Genomic DNA, 22,582 nt, shown 5'->3' on the forward strand with positions numbered 1-22,582 from the left:
GATTACTAAGGGGAATATTAAGAAGTTATCTCGAGGCACCTGGGTGACTCAGTCAGTGACTGAGTCAGGTCGGACTTCGGCTCAGGTCAAGATCTCACTGCTCGTGGGTTCGAGCCCTACATCGGGCTCTATGCTGACAGCTCAGAGACTGAAGTTGGCTTCGGATTCTGTGTCTCCCTCTCTCTCTGCCCCTCCCCCATTCATGCTTGTTCTCTCTCTCGCTCTCTCTCTCAAAAATAAATAAATATTAAAAAATTTAAAAAAAAAAAAAAGAAGTTATCTCATATAACGACCAGATAGGGGATATAGCTAGAGCACTGACAGGAAGAAAGACACAGTCTGTCTAGCGGAGAGAAAACTGTAAAGTCTAATACAGCACAGTTGTTAGGATGGTCGCAATAGGGCTCCCGTTGTCTCCACTCGGAACGTGAAGTACAAAGATATGCTACCACTGTGTCTTCACACTACAGTAATCAGTCAATGAAATCAATTCTGCCAAAGAATAATGACCTTCATAAGGAAGTTCAATCCAAGTTTTTAACAGGGCAAGTCAGCCAAAATTGCTAAAACAATGTTTCCACTCCACTACTGCTGTAGTCACACGTGTAAATGCATAGTGTACGTGCATATTGGGGCTACTAACTTTAATGTTTAAAGCACATGACTTTGGACTTACACTTTTTAAGTTTATTTATTTATTTCTGAGAGAGAGAGGGAGAGAGAGAGAGAGAGAGAGAGTTGGAGGGAGCAGAGAGAGAGAGAGAGAGAGAGAGAGAGAAAGAATCCCCAAGCAGGCACACTGTCAACGTGGAGCCCAATGCAAAGCTCAAACCCACAAACCATGAGATCATGACCGGAGCTGAAGGCAAGAAGAGCTGGCCACTTAACTGACTGAGCCACCCACGTGCCCCAATCTGGACTTTCAATTAGATGCATTTCAGTGAGAAATCCAACATGTAGAAATTTTTTAAAAATCATTCTTCGATATACCAAGATTTCTATACTACAGTATTCTAAAAATCAAAATGCGGACTTTAAAAATAGTAGCACGCTGCTGAGTCTGCCAAAATGTTCATGTTGTGATACATACCCTTAGGGAAACAGTTGGAACAGCCTTACGCCATTACACTAATCTACTGAATCCACTCATAATTGTTAGATAAACAACTTAGCTTTACATTAGATATGGGAGATGGGGCGAGTAATAGATACTTTGAAAGACACGGAAATTATTTTTCAGGATTATTACAACAAGAAAGGGTCTGAGCTAAAGAGAAAATACAGTACGCAGGACCCATTTGAATTATAAAAATCGTGTAATTACATGAAATGGTTATTTAACGTACAGCGTTTTATATTTATATCCCTTTTCCCCTCCATGATACTTAGCACACTAACTGGTGTTTACGGTACCCCTCAGAAATATTTGAGGAGGATGTGATATCAAGAAGTGCATTCTTGTGTGCTCAGACCAAGTCCCATAGAAGAATTATATGGAATCTATTTTAATGTATTTCAATACAGAAAAAGATAAAAATCCAAACAGTCATAAACATGGAAGTTCATCCTCAGGATACCATCTGAATTTGGAGGCTTCAATAAAAGAAGCCATGCATGGAGAAGGTCATCCCCAGGCAGCAAAAACGTGGCACACGTTGTTTACAGCCACTGGACCAGTGGAGATCCAGCCTCCATATTGGCTGAAAATCACTTTGTTTTCCTGCTAGTGGAAGCTCGGCCTCCAGACAGCAGCCGCTACTTTCAACTCATGTATTACAATCGACTAAGTATAGTCAATAACAAGAATTCTAATATGGCATACTCAGTTCTTACTATGCATCAGGAAACGCACTTTTCCTTAGAAGGAAGACTCAGGTCATGACTTAAAAGCAGAGGCAATAGAGTTAAACCACGCGGGTGGCCAGCCTGGCTCCATCATTTAGTAGCCGTGCGACCTCTCCGTGCTTCGGTTTCTTCCTCTGTACACCGCACCTAATCACAGTACCTACCTCGTAAGTTTGTTGTGACGCAGTGCTCAGTTACGTAGGAAGCTGAATGCATAGTAAGGTCCGTCTGCAGAGCCTGGAGGTGATCAAGGGGCATCAGTTTGTTGCATGGGAAACGTATGGATGGAGCTTAGAAATGTATCTGGGCTGAAGTATCCACACCTGTGCGTGTGAGGCCTCTCGTGGTGGGGGACAGAGCCGAACACGAGAAAAGAAGTCACAAGCCAGAGGCCGGCTCCAACACCTGCCGTCCCCTTTCCAGCCCAGAACCTGGAGTGGTCCAAGAAGTTTAAACTCAGACCTGCACGGCCAAGTCATAATGAAGGTGACTTGGTTAAGATGGGAGAATAGAACATGTTTTATGTAACAGACCGTTAGCTTGGTTTATAGTTTCTAGATGTTTAGCCAGACATTATGTGGGCCTACCTGTACGCTTCTACTCCAGACCCTGCTAATGTTAGGGGAGGCTAAATAATACAGATATAAAAAATAGTAATAGGGGCGCCTGGGTGGCGCAGTCGGTTAAGCGTCCGACTTCAGCCAGGTCACGATCTCACGGTCCGTGAGTTCGAGCCCCGCGTCAGGCTCTGGGCTGATGGCTCAGAGCCTGGAGCCTGTTTCCGATTCTGTGTCTCCCTCTCTCTCTGTCCCTCCCCCGTTCATGCTCTGTCTCTCTCTGTCCCAAAAATAAATAAACGTTGAAAAAAAAAAATTTAAAAAAAAAAAAAAAAAGAAAAAATAAATAAAAAATAGTAATAAATAACAAAAAATAGAGCCACAGCTGAAACTAGAATCATTTCTCTCTTCCTCTCAAAAGAACTAAGGAGCTCAGTACCACAGAGAGAATGCAGTGACACAGTAATAGGAAAACGGCAGGGGAGACCCGCATCCTTCTTGATGGTGGGTTCAACCCAGGCAGACAGGCAGTCTCGCTCCTAAGTCTCTCTGATCACTGTGAGATGATGAACCTGAGAAAGATAATTTTTCAAAACTCTGCTCTCTGGTACGACAGCTACCATATTTACTAGAAAATAGATGTCTCCAATGCTAGGCTTTTTCCTAATGAGACCCATATGCAGAAAGGAGAGAAGGTTGGCCACAGAAAAAAAAGCTCTACTTGTCAAGGCACAGGCCCCCACGCAGAAAGCCTGTTTTCACTTTGCAGCCCAGTGAGATGTTGACTTTATCATCAGTAGAAATGCTTGTGAGCCAGGCTGCGATCTCAGAGATCCGGGGTGGAGGACGCCGGCACACAGAGGGTGTAGCTTCGTCTCCACACCAACAAGGAAATCGCCAGCGTAGACGTGGGCTGCATTGTTTTCCAGCCTGGCAGCTTCTCTTATCAGAAGCCGGCAAGCTAAAAAGCAACGTGGGAGGTCTCCGAAGGCTACCTCTGTTCAGCAAAGCAAATGCCATATCAGTTTGGTTTGTGTTATAGGGATGGGCAGTGTGAATTATAATGAAGCTGAGGGCTCTCTTGCTCCTTAGGAAAAGGAAAAGGAACTGGACCTGTGGGGCCTTTGTAGGAAAGGAAACTGCCAGTGAATCCAATCGGCACAGAAATCAATTTCTCACGGCCATAATTCAAGGAAACGGGGCAGTATGTAATGACGTGAACGCTCATTTTGCTTTTTAAGATTTGAACTTTCTTCTTGGCTACCATACTATGTTTCAAAACAGCTGGGATGTTTTCCTCTCTCATCTCCATCTACGAGCACTTTTGCTAACATGGGAATCTGTGAAACCCAGACTCACAGCATGACTCATTACTATTGTCCCCTTGACTTTTCTCACCAACTCATCCTGCATCATTTCCCTTCTCTCAAGAAGCAAAATCAGTGAGGAGAAAAATCAATGTTTTAAAACATACGCTGATCATACAATGAGAAATATACCAAGATACATTCGCTAATTTTGCTTTGACTTCCCACTAGCCCATATTTGGAAATTCATACACAAAGCATGTTCAAGTACAGAACTATATTATTCATGTAATAAAGCAATTAGTAAATTTCCATTGCTTCCCCCCCACGCCGATACAGCTAGAAAAAGAAGTCTATGGATTTTGTTTTCTGATTTATATTTCCACCAAATGTGTGTCCTTGAGTCTTTTTATATATCTGCTATGAAGATAACGGTTTAATGCATTTTAAGGACCAATGGCAATGTTATTAAACATTATTAAGTATTTTTAAAAATATGTTCAGAATTTGAAGAGATGGGAAACTCCATGTAACTTTTTTATTTGACTGGACAGAGTATGACAGCTCTGACTTTGGTCGGATCAGCAGACGAACAGCAATGCTTAGGTTAACCCTTTAAATACAGATACCAATGTTTTCATGGCACCTTTTCAGAGAAATTCAGGGGCAAAGATGTAGCACTTCACGTCATGTGATGGAAAAGAGGGGAAAACAGCATCATACTCTGGTCATCAGATCAAAATCTCTATGAGAAAGATGACACCATGACAGGATGTGGAGACACAGAGGGGATACTACAGAGGTAGGACTGAGGACTCTCTTCTAAACCAAACTCAATGCAGCAATGCAGAATAGTATGGAATCTAATCCATGGAATGGACTTAAGAAATCAGTGATGAGACCTTCTCATGTGACAAATGAGCAAACCGAGGACCAAAGGTTTCAGTACCTTCAGCAAAATGGCACGGAGTGGAGGAAGCCTCCAGACTTTGGATTTCAAGGGCAAGAGCCCGTGCCTCCCTGTCCCACTGTCAACAGTGTTAATAACATACCATTAAGTATCCATTTTTTAGGTAACAAAATCTTAGAATGAATAACCTTATCAGCGATGCTTTTTCTTAGGGCAGAGAATTTATAAACACAAATCAGCATGACATCCCATCCATTTATTGCCAGTTCTGGGTTTCCAGGACAGAGGCAGCGTCTCGCACAAGAAAAACGCCTGGACCGAGCAAGAAAGACCTCTGTACTGTCAATTAACCAGTCTTTCAGTCATGACAAAATTATTTGAACATTTTTTTTTTTTCATTTTAAGTTTCTTTGAGACAGAACACAAGCAGGGAAGGGGCAGAGAGAGAGGAAGAGAGAAGGTCCCAAGCAGGCTCTGCACCATCAGCATGGAGCCCGAGGTGGGGCTCGAACTCACAAACCTGGAGACGTGAACTGAATTGAAATCAAGAATCCCACACTTAAAGACTGAGCCACCCAGGCACCCATATTTGGACTTTCTGAGGTTCAGTTTTATCATGTATATAATCATGATAAAGATCACATGACCTGCAGACCTTTGTGAAAATTAAATCTGGTGACCAAAATGGAAATACCAAGCCCTGTGCCTGCCACCTAGGAAGCGCCCACATGTAACACAGAAGATGAGGACATCACACCTGACATTTAAGTGGGGATATAATGAACTTTAAAAAAATAAACACCTAGAGGAAAATTCCAAACTGTTAAACAAACACCGGCATTTTAGTAGTGTGGTGATAAAAACGAAGAAAATAGAGACTGAAGACTTTTTGGACCACGACAACAAAAAGAATGAGTGTGGGGCAAGGCACTGAGTCCGTGGAGAAGACGTCCTCAGCTGGAGATACAGTATGTCGGCTGGACTTGGCGGGCAAAGCTGTCCCAGGCGTGAGAGAAAGACCAGAGCTCAGAGGGGCAGACGTGGACAAGAGGAGACCGTCGCAGGCCCAGGAGGAACGAGGAGGACAGTAGTGGCAACCTGTGGATCTGCCGCAAGAATCTGCAGCCCGGTAAAGGCCTTGAGTGCCAACCTGAGTGGTCTGCACTAGATCGCAGAGCAGAGGAATAACGGAACAAAACCAGCGATTTAGACACAAGCCGCCTGGCCATCAAGGGTGTGATGGATTATGTTAAGAAAACAATCTTCGGGCGGGTGGAGAGCAGGGACAAAGGCAGTTCAATAATCCCAGAAGGAGCGGATGTCAGCCTAAACTAGGATGATGGTGAAGAAGTCCAGCTTCTGGCCAAAAACCTACGTGCGATCTTTCGAGCCTGACCATAAGCAGTTGTAAATAAAGGCTCTACCGGGCTGGCCTCAGGGGGAGAAGCCACCTTCCCTGCCCCAGGCTGGGGGGTGTGGCCAGTCTCGAAAGGGAGGTGCCCTCAAGGACTCGGCCCCCTGGCCAGACTTGCTTTGATGCATATCTGCAGTGTGAGCCCAGGGCCCTCCCTACAGAGGCCTCTTTGTGCAAGGCTTGCCACTGAGGCCTTCCCCTGGCACCTCTGGGGGCAAGGGGTGTGCCTGGAGATACATCGTTCAACGCTGACTCAGTAGCCAGAATTTTCCCCCGGGTACCCCTGCCCTCCCCATGCACCCTCCCATCCCCCCTCTCCTGGGCCCACAAAGTGGCAGGTGTCTTTGTTCGGGAGTTAGGACACAACCCCCCCTCCTGTCTGGGAGGGTACATCTGGTCCTCACCCAGCGCTGTTCCGTGGGGGGGAATTTTCCCAGTGCTTCTCCTACCTCAGAAAGTGATTAAAAGCTCGCCTGGTACTTTCATTTGGCTTGTTGTCTTAATTGACTACTCCAACACCTGGCAGCTCAGCTCTTGACAGGTGGCACAGGGAATTAAAAAAAAAAAAATGTTCAACCTACAAGAGACCCTAGTTATAATTGCCATTCTTGTTTTTAAGCAAATCTCCTACATTCTCAGTCACCACAAATGTAAACTATGTTTACAAAACATTAGAGAAGGCTTATTAGAATATGAAAATTAGCTTTAAATTCTTGCAGCAATGATCAGAGCAGTATTTCAAATGAAATATAAATTGCTAATGTATATGCAACGTACTAAAAACCAGTACTTCCGGTGGGGACTAATCTGAACAAAACTTTCACGTCACTAGCATCCGTGATGCAAATTGAGAAGTCCAGAGATCTCTAACCTACCGCATTTCAGAAACGTTACTGAAAAATAATAAACTATGTGGACCTAACGTCTCATACAACTAGGACGATGATGAAGTAGCTGACATCTATTTAAGATCAGAGATGGGGGTAGAGGGTGAGAAGTGGGTTTATTTCCCTGCACTGTGCCCATCGCTGGCATTGAATATTCAAGTGCATGCAGAAATCAGGGCGCAGAGATACCGGGCGCCTGTTGTGGCTTTTTGTGAAAATACTGCCGCAGAGCGATTGCCAGAGAAGCTCACCTTCAGTGTTTCTGCAAGGCTAGCAGCTCGTCTCCGGGATGGGCTGCTCGCTTCCCCTAGTGCCTGAGTCTCATGGCTGAGGACGCGGTCACTCCTACAGCGACCAGGTGTGAATGAAGGAGGGACAAGGCTCTCGTGTTCTCTTCCACTTTGTGAATTCTGATGCATGCATTAACAAGTGACATTTAGGATGGAGACTCTGAGGAACAGGTCTTTTTGGTCATGTCGGATGTAAGCTTTTTACAATATAACCGTGTATTTTCCCACTCAAACTATTGAACTGTACCACTTTTCAGAACGTGATCAAATCGTTGCTTCGTATCACACTTTGTTGTTTTCCTAATGTGATTACTCGGGCACCTTTTCTGTCACTGACCGTTTCCTGCTGAATACTTATTTAATATAAAGACCTTAAAACTGGCTTTTTGAATTTTAAAGCTATACTCAAAGCCATACTCAAAGCTATACTCAAATTATACTCAAAGCCAAAGAATCCGGAAGAAGTAAAACGAAGGAAAACTGGGTGAGCTTTGTTTTTCTGGTTGCAAAGGGCCCGTAGCCAGTGAGGATGTAGGTGAAGGGCAGAAGCAGGTTACACTGATCCCCTGGGAAGCTCACTGTACCTCCATCAGGAAGGGTCACCATTTATGAGCGGAGACAGAATAGAGCATTCACAAATCACTAATCCCTATGAAAAGGACAAAGCGGGATTTAAAACCCAAAGTTTGAGAAACATCTAAGGACACGTGAACTTTTGCATGTAATGTATTTTCTTTTACAGAAACCATCTTTCACTTAGAAATGGGAGAAAACCTCCCTCATGTAAATTAAGCTTGTTTCACTCTGATTTTGTAAAATCTGCCCTAATCCAACAAGCCCTATGCCGGCACCAAGGGCTGGATATAACGAATGCTTGCTGCTGTTGTAGGGATGATTTCAAAGCACATTGTTAGACACACATCTGCACAAACATACACTGCCAACTGCATGACTTTTTTATTCTAAGCTACAGAATCAAACAGCAACCTCGCACTGACATCCAGGAGTGAACTGCCTTTCTCATGCACGTACAAATTATTTTGCCACAAATTTAAATTCCCTGCCTGCCTTCTGTGTTTTCTCATTTATTGCCCAGCTATACATTTTGGAAACTGTGATGGAGATTTTTTTTTTTTTTAATTAAGTGAGAAAATAAAAATTCATCCTTGCTTGAGTACAAAATGCCTCAAGTTCCTTGTAGGCTAATGGGGAGGATTATTATTGTTACAGTTCAACAAACTCGTCACTTTGACACAACTAGAGGTGATTTCTCCTCAGCTGGTCCTAGGCAGGCGAGAGGAAGCCCAGCCCAGCTACAGACAATGACTGACACCTGCTGGATAAGAAGAGCCATGAAAAGCAAAAAGTTCAAGCACGCAAATGCTGACAGTTAACCATTCTAGAATCCATCCATGTCTATGATCTGTAACACAACCAGGCTGGTATAAATCCTCAGGAATAAAAGGGTAACGCGGTGTCAGGGGAGGGAGACAACGCGTGCTTCTGTGGTGTTGCATTAGGGCAGGTCCAATCGAGGGAGACCCAGAGCAGTTAAAAAACCTCTGTAAATACTGTGTTTCTGTTGCCTGCAACTTTCTATATCTTAGTGTTGATTTCTTTAAGCTAATGGGTTCCCATCAGCTCAGCTCTGCCTGGTCTTTGCGAGCAATCAAATGATCTTTGCAAATCTAGGACCAAGAAATTAATCAGAATCAATCACTACAGGGCTCAAAGTACAACGTGGTCCCCAGCTGGAGAAATCCCTGTCACCAGACTTTGTTCGTCCATTGCTTCAACTGGGCTTTCAAGCTTATTTTCCATCTTAAAAACGATTTCTTAATGAAGTGAGGGGATGGCTACTGAAAGCCTACCGTGTCGTTTCATTTAGGCTGCACTACACTCCCAAGAAGTAGACATTTTTCATTTCTTTTATAGATAAGCCAAGCCAAAGATGTGCGGGAACTTGTCCAAGATGACACAGGTTGTAGGAGGAGTAATTAATGCTTTGGTTCTACCTTACCGCAAGATCGGAACTTTTCACTGTGCAGACTGGTTCAAGGGACATGATATTTTCGTATCTTCAGGTGCCGGTACCATTTCATGCCACCTTTTAACTGTGCAACTTTTATTAACGATAATAAGGATTGTCCATAAACACTAATGGGAGACCCTGATTCTTTATTCACAATCTGGTTCTGCATTTGGACACTGTCTATGAGCAAGTACTTTGTAAAGACCCGCAGACCATTAAGACTGTATTTAACAAGGAAACGAGAGCCTGTCTTGGGTACGCCTGGGTGGCTCAGTCGGTTAAGTGTCCACCATCGGCTCAGGGCATGATCTCATGGTTCAAGAGTTCGAGACCCACATTGGGCTCTGTGCTGATGGCTCAGAGCCTGAAGCCTGCTTTGGATTCTGTCTCTCTCTCTCTCTCTTAAAAATAAATTTTAAAAGAGACACAGAGAGAGCCCTCCTTTCCTTCCTCTCCCAAGTACCCATTTAACATGTACTCTGGATCTCCAGTTTCTTTGCTTGTACAATGACTGAGATGGATTAGGTAATCTCCTAAGATTTCTTCTGAATGTATATTCACAGCAAAGAAAAACAAGCTGAGCTGTCAGGTTCCTTATTACGCTGGAATAACACACTCAGAGAATCAATAGATACTACACTCCCCATTCAGTAATTGAAAGGAGTACTGTTTATTTTGCAGAATTTTTGTTTTTGTTTTAATGTCTTATGACAGTTGAAGTGAAACTAAGTACTCAGAGGTAGTCTATTTTTACATACAAACATAGCCACTCAGGATGTTTTCTCGCCTGGTATAAAATTTGGAAAATGGAGCCCCTAGTCTTTCAGTGGTTTAGAAATGCTTATTCCACCTGTACAGGAAAATAGCTATGATCAAAACTTAACAACACATGTAAAGATGACCCAAGAATTATGTTTTATAATAAAGAGATAATTTCTGTAAGTTACAATAAAAATATCAAATATAATACAAACATCATATCAGCTCTTAAGAAGTCAACTGTGTTTTCAAATTTCCAGGGGCTAAAAATTTTTATCATTTTACCTCCAAAATGGGAAACAGTGGTCTGGACATCGTTTTAAATATTAACGTAGAAGGGAAGAGTAACACAATATAAATGTGTTCTATAATTACTCAAATTCTTGCATTAAATATACAAGGGGTTGAATCTTGAACTCAGATAGTACCATCTAGTGGAAATCAACTAAAAATGCTAGCTTTCTTTTGCTATTCCTCCCAGTGGCTAGCTAACTAATGCAGTGGTCAAGGATCGGAGGGGATCTCCATGCCATAGGTAACAAAAATGTTGGCAACGAAAATGTTACTTGCTTAAGAATAATTTAAACTGACTTATGAAATATGCTGGACAGAAAGTTCTAAAAACATAAAAATCTGTGAGCTTATCCTTAACAGTCTCTCATACAAGATGCTGATAGATGTTCTCACAAGAGGTGAAATATTATGTGTGTGAAGTGTGTGCACACAAGTATAAATATGTTTATACACACACACACATATATATGTATGTATATTTCACCCATTCATTGGCAATCATCCTTTAGAGTTGCTTTTATTCTCTATTTCTGCCACTGTACATTTACCCAGAGCAGTCTTGTGCAAACCCCTGTGCTTAGCTCAACCTTCCGTGCACTGACAGCCAACCGAGCCCAGGGTTACAACCACCTTTCTCTTTCTTGCTGCTGCTGATGTTGCTTCCTGAATCATCCAGGACACCCGGTTCACGCTGCATTCACTTCCCTATGGTTCCATTTGTGCTACCGTATTAAAAAGAAGCCCCCTCTGATGCAATGTGGCTCTCTAATTCCCTTCGAAGCTAACTCTGGGTATTGGTAAGACCGTGTTTGGTGAAGATGAAAAATTGGCTTCTTGATAAAGTGGCACCAGAAAGAACAGCCCCTACAGGAGCGAGCAGACTCACTCCGTATCCCCGACAGCAGCCATGGTCAAGATTAAAGAGAATATAGGTCTATGGGAGTTTCAGACCTGAAAGTTGGCTGATAACTTCATACTGTTCTGCATATATAGGTTACAAATAATTCTCCGACTCTGATTACAGAACTCAGAGCCTCCTCTACCTCTCAGACTCTCTTGGATTATGAGTAAAAAATAAACTGGGCGTCTGGGTGGCTCAGTCAGTGAAGCGTCAGACTTTGGCTCAGGTCATGATCTCACAGTTCATGAGTTCGAGTCCTGCACAGGGTAAGCTCAAGCCTCCCTTCGGGTGAGCCCCATCTCTCTCTGCCCCTCATAAGATTCTCTCTCTCTCTCTCTCAAGCCTCCCTTTGGGTGAGCCCCACTTCTCTGTCTCTCCTAAGATTCTCTCTCTCTCTCTCTCTCTCTCTCTCTCTCTCTCTCTCTCTCTGCTCCTCACTCACTTGTGCTCTCTCTCTCTCTCTCAAAAAAAATTTTTTAATAAATGTATATTGTTATTAAGCAACTGAAAATTGGGGGTACTTTGTATTTTGGCATAATCCAGACAACCCTGATAGAAACAAATAGTTAAATATAAAATAAATAAAGCAACTCCTAAATCTACTTCACTGGGGAAACAAGCATACCTTAACATGATGCAAGCAAGGGAGCGAGGTATTACCCAGTCTCTGTGCATCAGGCAAGCCCAACCTTTCCTGAGGAAGCTGTGTATGCTGAATATGCCTGCGACTTTCGGACACAGTGACTGAACAAGGGCCCCAGAGTCCATGGATATTTAACCTCTCTGACCTCTCATTCCTGCCTTGCTTCATCATGTACCTGCAACATATTTCTGCTTGATAATAAAGATAAATATCCTCAGTCAAGAGAGTAACTTCCTCCCAACATGTGGATCCCAAAAGGGCCAGGTTCCTGTTTCAATGTTCAGTTCAATAGAACCATCTTTGTTTCTTTGGGGGGTGGCGGGGGCTGGGGGATGCTTATTTCTGGAGTGTAGGGCCTTTAGAGTAGAGCAGTGATGAGAAGGACAAGAAGCACCCCAGGTCATTAGTGTAAACAGGAAAGATGGCCCCTTCTGCATTCCTAGACTCTGATGATGGCCACGAAACACAGCACCACCTGCTGGTTCCGAGTATGTATTGCATCCTATCAGAAAGTACCACCAGCTTGCAAATGTTGCAGGTCAGGTGACTCTATAAATTAATCTTCATAAAGCCATTCCACCATTATAAATGACCAGCTATTCTGGATATGCTTATTTTATTGCACAAAAATCAGCCTTACTTCTTTTGCCCTAAAACAACTTCCTCATTCAGAAAGTGTGTCATAAATGATACTAATACTGCGAATTAGGCATTCAGAAAATTCACAGCTGGTGTCAAAAAACACCAGTCTGTATTCAAAATAAGTTTCCATTCCAGCAACGGCAAATCCCTGCTTTCTTCACCTTAGAAGGGGTCCAATATAACCAAGTGACCCCTAGGCGACAGGACTGCCCCCCATTTTCCTTGGCATAACATGATATTACGGGTCGACCATCCATTGGTCAGTGCCACTGGGACTCTGAGTAGTAAGCAGGGGTAGTAACCACTTCTCGTGTGGCAAGCACGAGGGATCTTTGTGGTTGAACCCATGAAAACCCGCCATCTTTGCTAACATGGCCACTTTGTTCTGAACCCATTGAACAAGAACCAGAGGAGAGAAAAACAGAACCTAACATCTGTAAGACACTTGGTCATTAAGACCTATGTCTTCAGTGAGAGCCCTTCAGTGAGCATTTACTTGAGTCACTAACGTTTTACGTTCTTGGCACAGTCTTGGACGTCCTTCCACACACTGTTCCCTAATCTTACCTGCCACCTATTCTCCAATTTTACTCCTTCCAGGAGCTGATCGAGCATCCAAGCCATGAGCAAGTCCCCAAGAATTGGTGTACATCCATACCTCTTGCACCCTCTCCATCCAGAGGAAGTACATCATGAGAGTCACTGAGATTTCCTCCTCCATCATCCCAAGGCCATCTCTGGGTACCCTAACGCTAAAAGCCTATCACTCCTAACTGATGCCAGAATGTCGTGTAGGACCATCTAGAAGCCAAATTCAAAAAATTGTTCCCTCTGGTAACTCAGTATAGGTCACAGATGTGGACTGAAAAAGGGATGGATGGCAGGGAGCTTATTGGTTCATCCAGAGCTTGTATGAGCCCATATAATCCCTTCGGTTTAATGTTGGAGAACTGGAATGGCTTACGGCTTCACGGATCAGAAAAAAACGTATTTTATGAGGTTTCCCTCAAGTCTTACAGTTACCTGGTATTTCAAAGCCTGATAGTAAGCCAGGAATTATTCTGAAAAGAGTATTTGCTTTCTGAAGAGAGCAGAGTTTTGCTCCAAAACCCCAAGGGCATTCACCCTAATTCACCTACCAGAGCCAACCACAGGCTCCACACGGCCCCCCGACCAGATGCAGACTCTCACGGCCCCACCGGATCCACCAGGACGTGTGGCGGAATTGCTTGCGTAGCAAACTGGGCAAACAGAAGGATCTTCTTTTATTCTGGGCCACATTCAGAGCCATCAGCCCTGGAATTACTGGTTTACTGAGTATTTGGATTGGAGCGGCACCTAACTACGCTATATGTTGTCTCGTAAACCAAAGATGCCCAAGAAGAGAGGGTGCTTTCCCAGCGGCAGTGGATACAAGGGGCTACTGTGTGCCTTTCACTTTAGAAGTGATATACTGGGGCACCTGGGTGGCTCACTTCGTTAAGTGACTGAGTTGATCTTGGCTCAGGTCATGATCTCATGGTTCGTGGGATCGTGTCAGGCTCTGTGCCGACAGTGCAAAGGCTGCTTGGGATTCTCTGTCTCTCCCTCTCTCTCTCTCTCTCTCAAAATTAAAAACAGAAACAAATGAAAAAACTTTAAAAATGACACATTATCATGACCCAGATTTCTGAACCCATGGACACTTCACCATAGTGGCAGTTCCCAGAAATTTGGGGGGGAAAAGCTCCCACCCTCTAATATGCATGTATACGAATAAGCTGGTTCACAAAATCCTATCAACATAATGTCACCAAAGTTCTAAATGGGTATTATCCATCCTGTAAGACGGTGATGTAAGGAGGCTCCCTGCTGACTAAATCATAGCAGGAAAAAACAGAAAACACGGATGCCCAGAAGCAAGACAGTAAAACTTACTTTACTGTAAAAGCAAACTTCTGGCTTATTGGGCACAAGAGAAAGAGAAAAATGCGCTTACCAGGTCAACAGCTCCATAAAAGTTGCCAAGGACTGTTTTCACTCCAGCAAAGAGATTCCTGCAAACTTGATTTGCCATCGGGTTGAACCACATACCCTAGGAGGCTCTCCTGCCACAGTACAACTAGATCCTACATAAAGTAAATAAATGCACTGTTTGCACTCACTGTTCATGAGTTCGAGCCCCGCGCCGGGCTCTGCGCTGACAGCTCAGAGCCCGGAGCCTGCTTTGGATTCTGGGTCTCCCTCTCTCTGCAGCTCCCCTGTTCACTTCCTCCCTCCCTCCCTACTCTCAAAAATAAGTAAACATTAAAAAAAATTTAAGATTTGGAAAATAAACATTTAAACAAGAAATCTTCTTAAAAATTAAACAAATAGGGGCGCCTGGGTGGCTCAGTCGGTTAAGCGTCCGACTTCGGCTCAGGTCATGATCTCACTGTCCATGGGTTCAAGCCCCACGTCGGGCTCTGTGCTGACAGCTCAAAGCATGGAGCCTGTTTCAGATTCTGTGTCTCCCTCTCTCTCTGACCCTCCCCCGTTCATGCTCTGTCTCTCTCTGTCTCAAAATTAAATAAATGTTAAAAAAAAAAAAATTTTTTAATAAAAATTAAAAAAAATTAAACAAATAAATACATGAATAGATAATGATGGACAGCAGCAGCATGTAGGTCACAAGTAGGTGAACAGCTAGTGTTCGTAGATCGCATACACCTGCCACTCTCCTAGATGCTGGGACTACAGCAGTAGACAAACACCCCCACCTCTCCTGGAGCTTACGTTTTTTAGACCTTATATTCCTAACTATTAATTTATGAATCCTAAGAATTTGTTACATATGCATGGTACTATTTCAAGGTTTACATAATTCTTTTAAAAATCAGTGAATTAGGGGCACCTGGGTGGCTCAGTCGGTTGAGCGTCCGACTTCAGCTCCGGTCACGATCTCGAGGTCCGTGAGTTCGAGTCCCGCGTCGGGCTCTGGGCTGATGGCTTGGAGCCTGGAGCCTGCTTCCGATTCTGTGTCTCCCTCTCTCTCTGCCCCTCCCCTGTTCATGCTCTGTCTCTCTCTGTCTCAAAAATAAATAAACGTTAAAAAAAATCAGTGAATTAAAAAATTAGGATCACCTGGGTGGTTCAGTCGGTTAAGCATCTGACTCTTGATTTTGGCTCAGGTCATGATCCCGTGGTTTGTGAGACTGAGCCCTGAATCACTGGGCTCCACACGAAAGAGCAGAGCCTACTTGGGATTCTCTCTCTCTCCCTCTCTCTCTCTCTCTCTGTGTGTTCCTCCCGTGCTCACATGCACACACTCTCTCAAAATAAACTTTAAAAAAAAAATCAATGAATTAAAAATTAAATAAAAATTAAATACAAGAAAAAGGCTCAATCCAAAATAACACAAGAGAAAAAATAAGCAAAGAAATAGATTGTCCTTACGGTACAAAGAGAACAAGTCCAAATACGCTGACATTCATATAATGACCAATGAAAATTGGATTTTAAAACCCGTCTTAATCTATTTAGCGCCTGGGTGGCTCAGTTGGTTAAGCGTCTGACTTTGGCTCAGGTCATGATCTCACAGTTTGTGGGTTCGAGCCCCACACCGGGCTCTGTGCTGACAGCTCAGAGCCTGACGCCTGCTTTGGATTCTGTGTCTCATTCTCTACCCTCCCCCAGTTGTGCTCTGTCTCTCTCTGTCTCTCAAAAATAAATAAATGTAACAATAAAAAATGTTTTGAAGAGATCTCTCTAAAACATCAGGACCCCAAAAGGATGAAAGTAAAATGCTTGCATGCTATTTACTGTAGGGCCACACCATCTACTGTTCTAAGTTTGTTGTTCAGACTGCCCAGAAAATACCGTATTTTGCATACTGTTAGTGGGTCTGTTTTTACTCGGATTTTCAGTGACCTCTTAAAACTTCCTTGTCTTAAAGAAGAATAAACAAAAGAAAATAAACAAAACTTCCTTGTCTTGTTTCAGTGAGAGGGGATTTAGTGGCAAGGTGCACACACATGCGATAAAAACAGATTTATTTCTGTTAGCCCCTCTGAAAGATGGATAATTCTTTTCTTTGACACTGGTTTTTGACTCTGGGCTCAGTTCATGAGATTAGATACTGCTTTCCCTTACCTCAACACTCTCAAAGGCTTTATCAATTTCCATGTGAGGGAAAACTAAATGCATTGACAAGTGCCCTTTCTACAGGTAATTTTTCTTTACACACTTGAGCCTGTGAACCTGCCACAGCGATCCCATACAGCGCTCTTGCTTTCCCCAACGACACCACCAGAGGGCACCAAAGCTCCAGCAATCAGCAGAAGACCAGCCTTTGCGAACAGGACCATCGCCAAGGAGTCGATTTTTCCACAGCCTTGCACCTGAACACAGCTGCGCAAGGTGAAGAATTTCCACTTCATGAGGGTCCTATGAAATGCCAGGGCATCAAGGCGCAGAGACGGCACCGAGCCCAGTGCCCTGAAGGCTCTTTGCGAAATGATTTGGCCCTACAACATTTTCCTGCAGAGAAGTTAAATTTTAAAACCAAGAAACTCGGAAAAGCGCCTTGGTGAAGATGACTTCCCTCGCTAGTGGTTTTACAGGTTCAAATGAATAAAAACCGTTTGACTTAACGTAGAAAATTCTCCGCCTGTGCCGCCTCGCTTAAAGAATTCACTGAAGCCGCGAGGCAGGGATACATTGTTTCTTTCTCCCATTAAACTTCGTAGAGCTTGTTGGGCCTGGGTTCCTCCCACTGCCAGTTGTGGAAGATGTTACCAGGAGGCAAACCCGGCCCCAGGGACCGTACAGGGGACCTCGTTGTGCTGGCACCCGGCCCAGTGGACTCAGTCCTCCCCAGTACATGCACACCCGGGGGGGAAGGGTGCTTTATACATTACGCACAGTAAGAGACTAAGGACAATAGCTAATGATCACACAGGACAACGAGAACCATCCTGTTAAAGCTATGGGACCGTGACCTCTTTCTCGCACTCTTACTACACTCACGCCTGCTGCTGGATAAAACACGCCTGCAAGAAGGGAGTGACGTCAGCGTTTGACGTAAGACTGACATCCTGACGCTCGGCGGGAAGGCGGAGCCTCTGCCTCAATCCCAGGGTCCCCTCCCTCCTCCTCCCGCGGCGAAGGGGAGGCTTCTGATTTCCTACTTAGTAAGGGTGAGCACCCCGGGGGCGCTTTCACAACCTGTTAACAGTGTTGCTGCCGGTATAGGTCATTATCGATCGGAAAGGTCATCGAGGATTTTGAGTAGATACATGGCAGGTGGAGAGAAACACCATGAGGCCCTGACTTAAATAAAAATATTCAGAACCTGATGGAAAGTATGTTAATACTGGTTTCATTGAATTTGTTATTGCTGTGATATAACCCAGGGTGAAGAGCTGGTGGTTTGTGAACTGTCAATCTTTAAGTTACAAACTATAAGTCTGGGGCGCCTGGGTGGCTCAGTCGGTGAAGCGTCCGACTTCGGCTCAGGTCACGATCTCACGGTTCGTGGGTTTGAGCCCCGCGTCGGGCTCTGTGCTGACAGCTCGGAGCCTGGAGCCTGCTTCGGATTCTGTGTCTCCCTCTCTCTCTGCCCCTCCTCTGCTAACAGTCTGTCTCTCTCTCTGTCTCTCTCTCTCTCTCTCAAAAATAAGTAGACATTAAAGAAATTTTTTTAAGTTACAAACCATGTGGCATAGAAGTGTTTCATGCTCATAGTCTCCTGATGAGGTTTGCAACGCGTTGCCTTGACGATGACCACTTCCTGGATACCGACCTACGGTGTTGCCAGAGGATTCTGCGGTTCTCGTAGCGGTCCTGGTAGCAAGGACGCTGTTAAAATTTTCTGAGCCCTGTGCTCCCAGAAGGAGGCAGTGGTTGAGACATTTCACTACCTTGGAAGTTCCGGGAAGCTACTCACTTCCAGGGATCACCTCCCCACACACTCCGAGAACCCAAGGCTGCCTCTTGATTGCCTTGTTTACCTCTATAAAATGCCAAGTCTTCTTCCTCTTTGAAACATCCTCTTGCAGAAATGAATGTTCTCCCAATCGCAATGGCCGGGAGAACCTCATCTCCTTCATTGTCTGGCACATTTTGTCTTGCACACCTCCTTCCAGCCAAAGGTCTATTTCTTGATTTTTTTTTTTTTAACCTGGTCCTTCTTATTTTGCATGGTTAAAATGAGGGTAAATGTTTCCATACTTTTCATGACCACTAATAAGCTAATCTGACTGAAGAAATTGGTCTTTTTCCATCTTTACTAGAAAAACACCGAAGCAAGACTCACCGTTTTGCATCAAGTGAAATAACGACATAACTTGTTCTGTAATTATATGTACGAGAGAGAGAAAAAAAACTACGTCTTTGCTGAGAGACTTTAAAGTCTGTGAACTGTTCGATTCTGTCCGCTCAACTCCCCCACATGCCCATTTCAGAGAAATACTAAAATCCTGCTATACGCTCCGAATGCTAGAAGGTTCTTTTCCACACATAGTTATTTCTCACAGCAAGTCTGAAAGAAGGTTCGATCATTCCCATGTTTCTGAGGAAACAGCTCAGCCTTCGTGGAAGATGATTCAAGCTCTCGTGTAGATGCCAGGGTGTGAATATTGGCTCCACCAAAGACCCTCATGGCCTCGGGGAGGCTGCTCGCCTATCTCTCAGTTTCCTTGTCCTTAAACTGGGAACGATAATCCCTCATGGGGTTGTTGTGAGCTCATTTAACAAGAAGTATATGCGAAGCACACATACTAATGCCAGGCACCTACAGCTCGCTCAATACCAAGCATTCTGCGTGGGCAAGTTGCTCTGCTACAAAACTAATTATGACTTGCCCCAGTTCGCAGAGCTAGAAAGTGACAGAACCCGAATCCAAACCCAGATACTTCTGACTTCAAAGCTGGGAACTCTTTGTTACACGGCACTCTGCCAAAGCTGACAGAATGCTTGGGAAGAGTCTGAAGTAATAAAAGAAACACTCAAACATCCGACTACATTAAGAATTTGTATTTACCAAGAGACACCATGCAAGGAGTGAGAGGGGAAGCCAGAGTGAAATACATGTGAGTAACAAAAGACTGGGATGGAGAATATCTAAAGAACTCTTTCAAGTCAATGAAGACAGACAAGAAGAGGGGTGAGGTTGGAACACGCACTGTACAAAACGCATCCAAGTGAGCAATAAATACCTGAGAAGAAAGTCAAAATGATTACACTTTCACCATCAGGAAAATGGAAATCAAAACCAAAGTGAGACACCACTGGACATCCATCAGCCCGGCAAGCACCAACATCTGTAAGACCAAATGTAGGCGAAGGGTAAGCAAAGGGGTCTCACGCTTGAAAAAACCATCTGGGGAAAGCCGGGGAAGAGGTAGGAGAGACGAGGATGTGAATCCCCCAAGACTGAGAACATCCCAGTCTTAGGCATATATGTTAGAGCAGTGGTCTTCAATCGGAAGGAACATGAGACTCTGCACAGGACAGACTGCTCCACGCAAATCATCAGCTTTGCACTTTTCTAACCTGACCCGGCTGACAACGGGCCTGACCTTGAGGTCCTCCTTGACCAGCTTCCCTTCGCAGAGGAAACATGGACTTTACCCAGAATCTTACTGTAGTGCATTGCTGCCAGGTGGAAAACCCTGGGGGAAAGAGAGAATTTGACAACTCTTTTAATAAAAGCACCGTCAATCATGACGCCCCCATCTGAGACGATTTCACTGAGTTATAATTATTTAGTAATGATTTATCAAATTTTCTAATATATCTATATTTTGACTGTGTACTGTTGGTAGATGGAAGAGCTTTTAAACACTTAGGGGGCACCTGGATGGCTCAGTTGGTTAAGCGTCCAACTTAGGCTCAGGTCACAATCTTGTGGTTCGTGGGTTCGAGCCCCACGTTGGGTTCTGTGCTGACAGCTCAGAGCCTGGAGCCTGCTTCGGATACTGCCTCCCTCACTCTCTGCGCCTTCCCCACTCAGGCTCTCTGTCTCTCAAAGGTGAATAAATGTTATCAGTGAATAAATCAATAAACAAACACACACTTAGAACAATGGGGTTACAGAAAATTTTATGTACATATTTTGACTACGAAGAAGCGTGGTACAGTTACCAAAGATTTTTGAAAATATTGCTATCTGTACCGATACCCGTTATGATAAATTTTATTGGGGAAAAGGAATGTAAGTATGATTTTAAGCAGAAGAAAAAATAATTAAACATTTTACCATTAAGGAAGAACTTGGTCATTAGAAATAAAATAAATGTGACTATCAATCATATTTCTATTCCATTTGATACATTTAGCTACATGTCTTACAGTAATACACCAGTTTGTACTTTAAAATTTTATTATTTACACGATGCCAAAAATTACAACCTTTATACTATTTTCACAAGATGAAAAATTTTAGATGTTTAATAATATTAGCAATTCTTTTTCACCCCATAAATCTTTGATGTGCAACCAAAAATGTCTGAAGATCTCTTTCCTAGAGAAACACAAACCCACCAGGCTACCTGTGTGAGAATACTCACAATGTCCATCAATAGAACAGGTGAAGAAATTATGCAGACTATGGATTGCTATGCATTACTATATTACAATTATTATTACACAATGAAAATTCAGCATAAACTATAGCTTCCCACAAAAACATTAATGAATCTCTCAAATTTACTGAGCCAAAGCAGCAAGACAAAAAAAAAAAAAAAAAAAAAAAATTCCTATGATAACGTTCACTTATGTTCATAACCAAGCAAAACTAAATTATATCGCTTAGGGATGTGTGATAAATTATGTCATTACTCCCAAGAATTCCCTCCCCCTTCCTCTTAAGAGGATTACGAAGTGCTTCTTGAGACTTGCATTACTTCCTGATCGATTTTACATTTCCACCCTTTTGACTTTAGGTCGAAGGCTTTGCCATGTGACATGCCTGAGCTGATTAAATGAGCAGACACGAGGCTTGTCACATTCAATCAGAGGCTCCAGGAGGTACTGAGAAGTTCATGCAACGCGAGCCTGCTTGGCAAACTGAAAGATCAAGGTGGTCAATGGTGGCTGTGTGTGTAGATGTGTTATATGCTGCAGTGCTTTCAGTGAAGCAACGTTTGCTTAGGCTCCTTGTATGGAAGCCATGGAGGCCCAGTAGCTTTGATGGGCTCTCAAGTGTTCAAAGTTACCCGCACTTAATAGTCTGACTCCCAGGAATCTCTTCCAAGTCCTAAAGGCATGGAGAACACTAGATCAAAGTTGGGCAAGAGCTGTGAACAGCATTCACTAAGAGATCTTCTGTGTATTCGAGCAGCATTGAGTGATGCAAACAGCAGCAACCAGGGAAGAAGGAAATCAGTATAAACTGGGTACCCCTTCACCGAAACTTAAAAAATAAAAATCACTCTAAGGAGGGAGTACTGGGTAGAAAGATTACATTTGTCAGGGAATTCTAATGCCCGATAAGTTTTAAAACCTAACTCTTAAAACCTAATATGCTCACTTTCAGAAAACTCTGAATGCCTACACAGTTTAAACAAAAAAATACAGAAAACGCTAAAACGTTATGTGACACTTCTGGGCCAAGCTAATTAAGCAGCAAGATTTCTGCAGTTTCCCCCACCCCAGCCAGCCAGGTGGAAGGGCTGTGGGCCTCCCTCCCTCCCCCCACCCCGGGATGGCTGTCATGAGATGGGACACACCTGGGCCCTTCAATCACACCTTCTGGAAAACTGCCTGACCACCTCACCTCCTTCCCACTTTAGCTTCCTTAAGGCAGGAAATGAACTACTCAAATTTTGAGGTTTCTCTATGACAACAGTTAGTGGGACCTGAATTAACGCAGAGTATTTGAGCTCTCGAATGCTGAGATGAGAGCAGCGAGCAGGTAGCCATCAGTCTCTCCCAACATCATAGCGTTGGTAAAACATTACTTAGAGGTGAACGTGATTCCCAGAGGATTTCAGGCCCTCCTGGTCTCGGCAGACAGGGTAATACAACAGCGGGGGTCTTAGCAGCAGGGGCTGCAGCAACGGGACAGGCCCCCAACTTCTCAAACAAACGTGGGGGGGGGAGGGGCTCTGCTAACGGGATGCAGTGCCCTCTACGCCCAAA

The 22,582-nt window shown here is 43.8% G+C and overlaps 1 protein-coding gene across 1 annotated transcript in view; it reads right to left on the bottom strand.

The window, feature by feature from the left end:
• Nucleotides 1-14,695, bottom strand: part of LOC144616005 (uncharacterized) — a 137,299-nt gene extending 122,604 nt beyond the window's left edge. Inside the window, exon 1 of the mRNA XM_078445098.1 lies at nt 14,460-14,695. Coding sequence (XP_078301224.1) covers nt 14,460-14,476 — 17 coding nt within the window. The 5' untranslated portion in view covers nt 14,477-14,695. The remainder of the gene's footprint in view (nt 1-14,459) is intronic.
• Between the last annotated feature and the right edge of the window lie 7,887 nt (nt 14,696-22,582).

This window comes from Panthera onca, chromosome B1 (genome assembly GCF_046562875.1).
Source record: "Panthera onca isolate mPanOnc1 chromosome B1, mPanOnc1 haplotype 2, whole genome shotgun sequence".
In the NCBI taxonomy this organism is placed as follows: Eukaryota; Metazoa; Chordata; class Mammalia; order Carnivora; family Felidae; genus Panthera; species Panthera onca.